Source organism: Berghia stephanieae, chromosome 3, assembly GCF_034508935.2.
Source record: "Berghia stephanieae isolate SIO BIC M18660-M18661 chromosome 3, UCSD_Bste_1.3, whole genome shotgun sequence".
NCBI classification, from domain to species: domain Eukaryota; kingdom Metazoa; phylum Mollusca; class Gastropoda; order Nudibranchia; family Aeolidiidae; genus Berghia; species Berghia stephanieae.
The window spans coordinates 57,295,472-57,307,125 of record NC_088362.1 but is presented as its reverse complement, the minus strand read 5'-3'; the positions used below and the strand labels follow the sequence as shown (position 1 = coordinate 57,307,125).

Sequence of the window (11,654 nt, the reverse complement as noted above, 5' to 3'; positions counted from 1 at the left end):
ATTTATCAAACACTGATTTATCCCTTTTGCTTTATCTTCTTCATCTGTTGTAGTAACACTTTGGTGAAAATGCTGAGGATTTCTTATTCGTCGGCTACCCCATTTATACATTTACTAGCATGTTTACCTTGAATACTAATGTCAGTTCCAATTGACTATTTTTTTAATCATATGTTTTAAGTTTCAAACATCTTTAGGATTTCAATTACACAAGTTCCCAGAACGATTGATTCACACTTTACATATGTAAGAATTGCTGGCCTAGCGATAAAGATTGTTTCAGTTTTGTTATCGTTAAGTTTTAGTCAGTTTAGTTCCATCCAAGTCTTCAATTAGAAAAGCAAGATTGGAATCATTTGATTATAAGGAAATGGTCGTGGGTTACTGACTTAAAGATTTGGCTGTCATCTTTGCTTAGAATTGGTAATGTAGATTAAAAGCAGAAATTAATTTTTATTGTTGTTATTTATTTCTATTAATTTGTTTTTTGTAAAAGTGACGTCAGTAATGGTTGTGTCGTAGAGTTCTTTAATGGATTCTTTGACAACAACCCAGTCGATGGTATTACCCCTGTTATGAGTTGGTGATGACAATAGTTATGTTAAAGAATGTTGATAAGTCATGGCTATGATTGTTCTTGTAGTTTTAGTGTTAATAAGAGTGTTAAAATCACCAGTTATGATCGGATTTCTTTTATTTGTGGTCATATGATACAATATTAGGTTGGTCTCATCTTGGAGGCCCTCGATAGGTGTTTTGTGTTTGTCACTACCTAGTGCCCTATAGATGCATTGTCTATGATTAATTTGGGTTCCTAGGTCAATGTCCATCTCTAAATGTTCATAATAAAGGAAATTGAACATATTACTTTACAAACAATAGGATTTGTCATTTTCTTTTTTGTAGAATACAATTATTTCACCTGCCATCCGTTGTTCCTAGGCACTGATTTGTGTATACAAATCTGGTGTCATGGTGGCGATCAGGGGCTCGTCTCCAGTTTCCTGTAACTATGTCTCAGTTGAAAATAAAAGATCGGGTTAAGTCTCTAATAAAATGTAGACTATTTCCATTTATTTCACACAGGGCAGATATTCGTGTTTATAATATTAAAAAAATCGAAGAGTCAAAGCCATTAGTCGGTGATGAGGTTTGATGATGAGATGTATTTACAGTGATTAAATTTGATGAGGGCGAATAGGGTGGGGACAGTGGGATGGTCTGTGTCCATGCATAACTGGTAATGGTCTTTGTTTTCTTACCTCTTCTCATTGACGACTATTCAATGATTTGGTAAAATTAGACGATAAGAACAATTCTTCAAGTCTAAAAGTTAAAAATGTCACAATAAATAGAATGTTAAACATGGATGAAAATAAATTCCCATGGTGAGCACTTGAAGAAATATTGAAATTCATTGTAAAATTTGAAGAAAATCACAAAAATTCACTTGATATTGTTGATAGAAATTGATAAAAACTATATCACAGGAAAAACAATATTGTCACGAATAACAATGATGTAAAATTCCATTTAAGAAAAAGACAATTACTCTTGTAAAAATCCAAAACTTGAAGAATACATATAACAAATCTGCCTGCAAGACATGTGACAATTGTATCAAAGTTGTTTTTTTATAGTTCATATTCTAACGTTTATAAATTCCTTTATGTATTTCAGATTGATGCTGATTTTATAGCTCAGTATCAAATTAACTACGGAACCGCTAGCACACAAGGGCAAGAGCTTACAGAAGAAGAGAAAAAAGCTCAGCATGATGAGTACTGGAGAAACTATTACAATGTTTACACTCAAGAACAACCTGAGCTGCCAAAGTTTGATGAAGAAGGGAATCCGATTGATGGCGACGAGGATGATGATGATGATGACGATGATGATGGTGGAGACAACAAAGGTAAAAAGAAGAAAAAAAGTAAGAAAAGTTCTGGGGAAAAATCTGAACCCGCTAAAGCTGAAGGAAGTTCTGACCCAACCTCTGATGAGCATTACCAGTATAACCTGTACTACTTTGGCAAAGAGTATGCTGACGCCTACAGAGACTACTACAGGGATAATCCAGATGGTGAGGCTGTTCCTGATTGGGTGAAACCGCAAGAGGAGACGGTCGTCAAGCCTAAAAAGACGAAAGGGAAGAAAACTGAGGAAAAGGGGGAGAAGAGAAAGGAACCATCTAAAGATGAAGGTAAGTGAATTTAGAATTAAAAGAAAAAGTTTTAAAAACCCAAAGATTACGGAAGTAAATTTGGCTTTGAAATATGATTGGGTCAAGGGCAAATAAATTTTGAGCTATTTGCACAATAATTATTGGTGGAGACAGATCCTCCATATATTGGGATAAGTTACTCTTTAACAAGTATGCATTATTATTATTATTATTATTATTATTATTATTATTATTATTATTATGATTATTATTATTATTATTTATAATTATTATTATTATTATTATTATTATTATTATTATTATTATTATTATTATTATTATTATTATTATTATTATTCTCATTCGGAACAATTATTCGTATGATTCTGTGGTCTTGTGGTATGGCACTCACCTCGGGCAGATATGTCCAGGGTTTGAGTCCTGCTGTGAGGGGCACTTGGCTGAGTCCTTGAAAAATGCTCTTTACTCACATTCTCTCACTGTGCTCAGGTGTAAAATGAGTACTTGGTGGTTAAATGTTGTCCATAATGGAAATAAAAATGTGATATTGCCTTTTAAGGCTTCATGTCTCATGATTCATGTTTAGTATTGTTGTAGACCTAGGGACCTTTTGTGACTCACTCTGAGCTCATTTAGTGGATTTTGCATGAAATAAATGCTTGTTTTAAACAAATATTCATTCTAAGTATAGTAGAACTTTGGAGCCATTAGTTATCCCTTTTTATGTAGTATTAAATGGAAACTAAGAGTTAATTACTGCCATATGGATAGAACACTTTCTATTGCAAAGTACTTTCCACCAGATACATCAGATCCAGCTACTTAATCACTGCTGGATGGGGTGCAAAATAGAGGAAGAAGAGTGACTCTACAGCCATAAATGATAAAAAAGCAATCAAACTATTAGACTTTATCTTCAGTTCGTAATCCATTCAAAGAAATAGAAGATTATCTGAATTAAGAGGTTGTGCAGATTGAAGTTGACAAATTACTAGCTTTCTTACCCATTGCTTGGGGGTCCCGATGTCTCAGTTGGTAGATCATTCGCTTCACATGCAAAGGGGCTGAGATCAATCACGGGTGAAGTCAAGATAATTTTTTTCTCTGACTCCCTTGTCTATCCAGTAGTGAATGGACAGTTGGGTCTGTTAGATCTGGTGGAAAGTACTTTGAAGTAGACTAGCATCCTGTACAAAGGGTAGCAAGCAACTGTTATTGTCCGTTTCACGTCGTAGAAACTGAGATAAACTCTGGCTCCATGGGCATTATGGCTCTGAAAGACTACTTTGTTACACATTGCATTATGCGACAGAGAAAGGGTTGGTCTTATGGTAAGAAAAGTAGTCCTGAAAGAAAAGAGAAAAAAATAATAGTTGGAATGACTTTTTATTGGACCAGGGACAGTTTTTATTTTTTAAATGATGTGTCAGAACATTAATGGCATTCCCCCTCCCCTATAGGTATTGAGAGAGAGAGAGAGAGTGCACATAACTTTATCATCATGCAAAATTTTAGATTTTAAAAATTGATTTGGTGGAAGAAAAAAAAACCCCAACCTGACGCATATGATTGGTTTGTCATTTATTATTGTTATTATAGAATAAAATAAAATTCCCATTATTCATCCCCAAGGGGAAATTTGTCTTTAGGGTCTATCCCAAGGGAAGACTGGAATAACCCAGGCTTCAGCCGCAGTGCAGCACCACAAAGTGAGCTGGGCGAGATGACTTGCTCAAGGCCACACAACGAGGCGAGTGGTCAAACTCTGTACTTTTTGGGTACGAAGCAAAGACCATCCCGCTGAGCCACGCTGCCCCTCACTATTCACTATTATTTCAATTTAAGGTATATTGAAGATATATCATATTATTATTGTTCATTATTATTATTACTTCATTAATTTTATTTTTTCAGGTTGGTTTGATGTAAATCCAGAAGGCTCAACACAAGTATATGTATCGGGTCTACCCACTGACATTACTGATGAGGAATATAAAGAAATCATGACGAAATGTGGATTGGTCATGTTTGATCCTCAGACTCGACAACCAAAGCTGAGACTTTACAAAGACAAGGAGGGAAACATGAAGGGAGATGGCCTGTGTACATATATCAAGGTAATGATAGCTTAGAAAAGTGAGTGGAGCAGGCACTAATGTTGATAAATACAAGCAATAAAGTGAGTAAATAAGTGCCGGAAGATGATAGAGAATACAAATTTTTCCGCGATGAGGATTTGAACCCATGACCCAATTGTGTTACAGCAATTCTAGCCAGGGAGTGATGGATGGCAATGATTGTAGAGCGTTCCTCTCATGGAAAGGCAGAGTGGCAATATATATATATATATATATATATATATATATATATATATATATATAAAATATATTTTGTCAGCTTTGAGTGTAAGCAATCTGATTTTCATATTTTGTGAAAATTCTTTTTTTTTTTTTTTTTAAATACAGTGCAGATGGTTTATTGGGACTGCTCGGTTCCCGACAAATTGTTCCAATTAAGCAGTGGCCTTGAAATTGAGCAATTTGTCATATTTACCATTGTCCACTCTGCATTTATCCAGACTTGTGACTGGCAATACAACTTTTAATGAAAGATCACTTTGCGTGTCGGTTATTACAACACTGTTTATCAGACAGTGACATTTCACGTCTTAATGAAAAACAACGACACCTTAATCTGAGACAAATCTTATCTGCACATATTAATGAATATGCCACTCATAATGGTTGCATAAGTAAGTAATGGATTAAGAATGCATTGTCTACCCATTCATCTCCTTATTGAATAAAACAAACCATTTGGTGGTGACAGCCTTGAACAAACAAAGCCATCACTCATTGCCCATCGCATCATTGGTCAGTTCCTTAGCCACCGTATCGTAGTCTCTGTTTTGCTATGGTCAGTTTACATGTGGACCTAGCATCGTGGCCATTGACCCATGACAATGAATGTGTTGATGGAGATGATCTCACTGACAAGGTATATAGGCAAATTCTTTTGTTCGCATCTCTGTGATGACTATGACAAATGGTTGAAACACACCTGATTGGCTGTCTCGATAGACTCTAACAGGGGATACAGGTAAATTCTATTGTTTACACCTCTGTGATGAATGGTACGACCACACACCCAATTAACTGTCCTGTTAGACTAATTTGCACTTTAGGAACCATTTTTTTAAATGACTGAAGACAACAAAAAGGCTCTTCGATCAGGACAGTCATTGTCAAAATTTGTCTCCATTAAGCGGTGGGTCATCCCAATTAAGCGGCTGGAAAGGGTATAACTTTTTATATAGAAAAAATTCCATTCCCAAGGAATCGTCTCAATTTAGTGGCTGTCCCAATTAAGCAGTGTTCCCAATACCGGCTTGGATTGTACTAAGGTTCTGATCAAGCAAATACTTTTCCACTAACTCCCCCCCCCCCCTTCCCTCCCAAAGAGAGAGAGAGAGTGATATATTTTAATAACTGACATAACTTCTTATTTACTAATCACACCAATTTTATTCCTTCATCAGGCTGAGTCAGTGGAGCTGGCCTTACAAATTTTAGACGGCACAGAGGTCAGGGGTCACACTATCTCTGTGGATAGGGCCAAGTTTGAGATGAAAGGAGAATACGATCCCAAGAAGAAGAAGAAAAAGCTTAGCAATAAGGCTAAGCAGAGGCTCAAAGAAAGACAACAAAAGTAAGACGAGTTCTTTTTCCTCATTTTATTTAAGTTATATTGCTTAGGGGGCAGTGTGGCTCAGCGGTACGGTCTTTGCTTCGTACCCGAAAGGTACCGAGTTCAATCACCCACCGCTGCACTAAGTGGCCTTGAGCAAGTCACCTCACCCTAGTTCAATTTGCAGCGTGCACTGCGGCTGATGCCTGGGTTTATTCCAGTCTTCCCTTGGAATAGATCCTAGAGAAAAATTTCCCCTATGGGATGTATAAAGGGAATTTTATTCATTTTTTATTTTTTATTTATGTACATTAAAATTATGGAATTCCCTCCCGGACATCTTGATCAACTCTGACAGTTAAGAGAAATTTACTGGTCAAATAGAAAACAGTTCTGTCACAGCAGGACATAATGGTTGCATAAGTAAGCAATGGACATAATTATTGTAATACAAAAAAAGTATTTCATCCGAGCTATAAGGCCCATGGAGATGGAGTTTATCCTGTAACATTAAACAGACAATAGCAGTTGATTGCTACCTTGTGGAAAGGATGCTAGTCTATCACAAAGTGCTTTCTATTAGCTCCAACTACCCTATCAATACGAGAGGGGGGGGGGGGGGTAGTTTCATGAATTTTTTTAACCTCATCTGGGATCAATCCCATTCCTTCTGTGTGTGATGCTAGTGCTCTACCGGCTGAGTTATCAGGACACTTAAGGCAATTTTAAGTGATGGTTTTATGGTAAAGACGAATGTCTTGTATTTTATGTCTATGTAGATTTTTTTCTATTATACCTCTAATTTAAAATATTTAGAATATAAAGGATCGGGGATGGTTGTGCTGGTTTTATCCACAGTCATGTATTGTCTCTATCTGTAGTCTTCTATTCACTCAAAAAGTAATAAACAAAAATGAATATAACAGCTTCAAAAAAGAACAAAATATCAAACACTGAATATTTCGGGCTCAAAATCCTTCTTCAGCCAACAAAAAAACCCAGTAAAGACATAAATACATTACTATATTCCAGACCTACAAATTATCTCTGTCGCCTATCTGGAATTTGATAATGTATTTATGTCTTCATTGTTTTTTTTGTTGTTGGCTGAAGAAGGGTTTTGAGCCCGAAACATTCCGTGTTTAGTATTTTGTTCTTGTTTGAAGCTGTTATATTCATTTTTGTTTACTACTTTTCACAGTCCACAGCTTCTAGCAGCCTAGTATCACTATTCACTCAAACTAACTTTCACAAATGTGTTTTATTTCAACCACAGATTATTTGACTGGAGACCTGACAAGAATCCATTTGAGAGGGGGAGACACGAAAGGACGGTCATTCTCAAGAACATGTTCGACATCAAGGACTTTGAGGTAACTCCTTGTTTCGTTTTATGCACAAGACTTCTCAGACTGTTGTAGGGAGTGGGAATGACGAAGGAAGTTATGTGCCAAAGCATGACAAATACGACTCGATCACTGTTTATAATTCATTGGAAGTTCTACTCATGATTGGATTTTCTGGTGGGGTTCCTGACTTCCCATAGTGAGTAGGGAGGCACTTACTGTGTCTTCTATCCCCCTATATCTGTTTTATAACATGCTTTCTGTCTTTGTCTTTGAATGAGATTACTTGATTTTGTCCTGGCCGGATGCCCTTGATGAGAGGGAGTCAAATGTATAGATAGTTTTGCGAGATGATTTTTCTTCCCTTCTAAGTCATCTCTTTTCTGCACTCAATTATGTTTTGTTTACATATTATATATGATTGGTAAATATTTGAGTGTATTCCTCTTAGTCGGGGCCTGTGCTTGTGTCTGAATAAGACTTTAAGAAGATCTCAAACTAAGTACATTGATGGCGTGCTCTTGGAATCTACATCCCTTTCCTATTTGAAGCAATTCTCCTTTGTCTTTTCTTGGTTGCTTTAATTGTAATTCTAGAACATTTTACTATCCCATTTTCTTCCTTTTTACTGGTGCTGATATGACCTTAATGTGTTGCAAGTGCGTAAAAACTAAAAACCCTTAAAAACAAAAAAACGACTCGATCACTGTTTATAATACATTGGAAGCTGTACGCATTGGATTTCAAATGATAAAAGTTGCTGCCGAGTGGAATCAACATCATAGAGCGAACGGCAGGAATTGATTAAAATGTGACCCATCTTCTCAAAGCAGTATTCTCAAAGTATTACGTCAGGGTGGATTAGATGCTGGAAATTTAATTTATAGCCACACATATGAAACGTTGTGTTAATTTTAAAGAAAAAATTTAAAAATAAAATTCCCTTTATTCATCACATAGGGAAATTTTGTCTCTTGGGTCTATTCCAAGGGAAGACTGCAATAACCCAGGTGTCAGTAGCAATGCAGCGCGTAAATTGAGCTAGGGCAAGGTGACTTGCTCAAAGCCACACAGCGCAGCACTTGGTACCTTTCAGGTACAAAGCAAAGACAGTACCACTGAGGCACGCTGCCCTCCATTTAACTAATTAATAGTTAATTTCTCTATGTGATGAGAATAAATACAATTTCTTGCATTGCGCAAAACTCCAAATTCGCATTTCTCATTTTTATTCCTAAAATCACTTTTTTGGGTTGAATTTACTCCAATATAAAACCATTTTGAGAGGATGGTTTACAAATAAAAAAGTTAATATTAGAAAACATTTTAGGAGAAAACATTTTTTCCTGTCAAAAACAATTATTGACCTGCTTTACACAGTTTTGATTATTGATTAATATTATTGCTTGACAGAAAAGAACAAGGCATGCTTATGCTTCTCTTTCTGATGTGAAAATGCATGTAGGAATTGTTACAGTACATATTGCATTCTGCTACGATAGAGCACATACAAGGTGCTACAGACACAATTGATATGATAAGCGATTTAGGCATTCATTTTGTCCAGCGCCTATCATTTTTAGCCAAGCGAGGAACTTCAAATGTCCATGATAAGAGAGCCCTCTGGATTGACATGAGTCTCTTTTGTTGAGGGCCATAAGAGTATGAGTCACTAGACAATCAGGCTCCATGCAAAGGATGTGTCCAAGATATCTTAACTCACCCAAACCTAACGCCGACTGTATTCTCAGTATACCCGGGGTTACTTTTACCCCATGCCTATTTATTACTTTTTTTTCTGAGACAAATTATAGGCGTGGTATCAAAGCTAATGTTCTTAAATTTTACAGGTTAATGGTATTTGAATAAAACCATCTATGCACATGCTTATTTTTAATACATTTTTTTCTAATTTTGAAAAGTAGCAAATGTCTCTAGGAGTTAAGGGTCTCTTGCGTATTGTGAGCATGAGGTCAAAAGGAAAGCCTGTTGGGAGTTCATGGATGTTGCAATTGGTGATTATATTTAGACAACTGCTGTTGAAGCTATTGATTGTTTTGCGGATTGTTTCTGTACTGGAAGGTCCCATGATCTACAGGTATGCGTAAAGGAGGAACAAATGGAAGATTGATAGATTCTGATTTTCATTGATGTTGGTAGGCGAGCGTTTTGCCATAAGTGGTAGTTGTTGCTGAAAACAGACTGGGCTAGATTGATTCTTTGATTTACGTCGCTTTGGAAACAGCTGCCAAGATAAATGGAGTACACATTTTCCAGGCAATTGTTAAATCAGAATAAATTGATATGTATAAACGACGTAATGCAGTGTGTGTAGAATATGAGAAGAAAACTACTGTTGCAGATTATTTCTGGATTTGTACTGATCAACTTAAAAACTTCTCTTTTAGTCTACTTTGATTTAAGGGGTCACTTCCAAATATCTTTGCCAACTCAATTTTCAACAGAAACTTTAAAATATGTATCATGTTTATTGATAAAAAGTACATTCTATGTTTTTTTTAAATAACTTTTCTGCTTTATGCTCTGTTTAATAATAAAATGTTGGGTTTAAGTTCTTTTTGATACAAAATCATGTAATTGAAAAGGGGCATAACCATCACATCATTATGTTTTCATATTTATAAACTTTGTTATGTCCCCTTTCTCAACTAGCTGGCAGTTATGATTGCTTCTGTCAACTCCTCTTACTCTACTCTTACAGTTCACACATTGAATTGATGTATTCTTCATTTATACAAAAAAAATTACAATTTTTTTCCAATAACTTTTCTGTTTATGCTCTGTTTAACAATAAAATATGGGGTTTTAAAGGGCGTCAACTGGGTTTTAAAAGGCGTCAACCTTTAAAAGAAACGGACAAAACAAAAACCAAATACAATGGAATCCATATAAAGTCAACATTGCTTTAAGTCAACTTCTGCTTAAAGTCAATACTTCTTGATGGCCCCAATTTTTAAAATCTCTTTCTGTGTTCTATTGGTAATGGATAAAGTCAACAGTGCTTTAAGTCAACCATTGTTTTCTTTATCATGATTCAACTGTGATATTTGTTTGTAAGAGTTTTACGGCACTTGCGGCACATTTTTAGGTCATTTCAACGCCAGAACTGTGATATTTCTTGCCATTATTATTTGACATGCAAATGGAGCCATCAGATTTTGATACTAAATCATTCCAGTCATTACGATTCCACCACGAATGGCTTGGCGGAATGTGAGTTACGCTATACTCTGATGGATAACAGGGATGTCAAATGTCGGTTTTTCCGCCTTTTTCCGGGTTTTCTTTCACACCTCAGTTCACACTTCTGCAGCTTTTTTCTTGTCTCCAAGAAGAAGACAACTGAAAGTTGGTGTATTCAAGACAGAAATAATATTATTGAGATTGATACAAAAAATGCCCCATACACTTGTAATGGAAAGGGGAGACGTGAAAGAGTTGTTTTTGTTTGTTCATTTACGAGGTTTTAGGTTAGATGTAAAGCTTCCAATCATTTCATTTTTTTTTTTTTTTTGTTAAAAAAAAAAAAAATCATTTAGCATCCCTGGAATAATAGCACCGGAAGAAGACAAATACAATGTCAGATTGGCTAACATCCAATTCTGTGTTTGCATCGAGTGACTTACTTGACTTAAAGCCTTCCGTTTTCAATGCCATCCGAATTCACAGCTTCGACCGTTCCTCTTATTCTTGTGGTGAAGGTCTTCCAATAGGATTCAACAGTCACGACGTCACTTCCCTCGTAAAGACGCATAATAACTTAGTAACTGGTTCTAAACTATCGGAACAATGGCGGACGCCCTAATGAAATACTTCTCTGACAAGCATAAAAGTGTATCCAGAGGATAAAAACATTATAAATCTGATCATGTTTTGATTTTCATACATTCTGATTACATGACATATGAAAAAATTCTAGCCAGCATGAAGAATAAAAATTACCGATTTGCTGGGCGGACGTGACATCAGACTATTGAATCCTATTGTCAAGGTCTTGTGCGTTTTTTTTCTTCTGATGTTTGATAGCTCTGCCAGTCATGTTTATCTGGTTTCGTCATTGAGTTATTCCCAATCGTTATCAATCGTGAGAGGTAATGTTGAATCAGTCATCATAATAGCAGAGCTGCCAACTCTCGTTTTTTTGTTGTTGTTTTCTTTTCTTTTCTTCTTTAAAAAAAAAAAAAAATACGAGGGTACTAACCCTGTTTAAAACAAACACACACTGGGGAAGATCATGTGTGAATCAAACGTTGTAAAAGTGTCTTTAGAAAGGTTTTTAATTCCTCTCGTCACACGCCATTCCCGAGGGTGTCCGATTAAAGGGAGGGTACTGCATTGTCATTATCGTCATCATCATCATCATGTTAGATACTTTAAAAAATGCAAGTGTAAAGAACTTTGATACCATTTATTAA

At 35.9% G+C, this 11,654-nt stretch overlaps 1 protein-coding gene across 1 annotated transcript in view; it reads left to right on the top strand.

Annotated features, from left to right (window-relative positions):
- LOC144968063 (17S U2 SnRNP complex component HTATSF1-like) overlaps positions 1 to 11,654 on the top strand; it is a 40,992-nt gene that overhangs the window by 1,588 nt on the left and 27,750 nt on the right. Inside the window, exons 3-6 of the mRNA XM_078906033.1 lie at positions 1,681 to 2,203; positions 4,100 to 4,302; positions 5,724 to 5,893; positions 7,149 to 7,245. Coding sequence (XP_078762159.1) covers positions 1,681 to 2,203; positions 4,100 to 4,302; positions 5,724 to 5,893; positions 7,149 to 7,245 — 993 coding nt within the window. The remainder of the gene's footprint in view (positions 1 to 1,680; positions 2,204 to 4,099; positions 4,303 to 5,723; positions 5,894 to 7,148; positions 7,246 to 11,654) is intronic.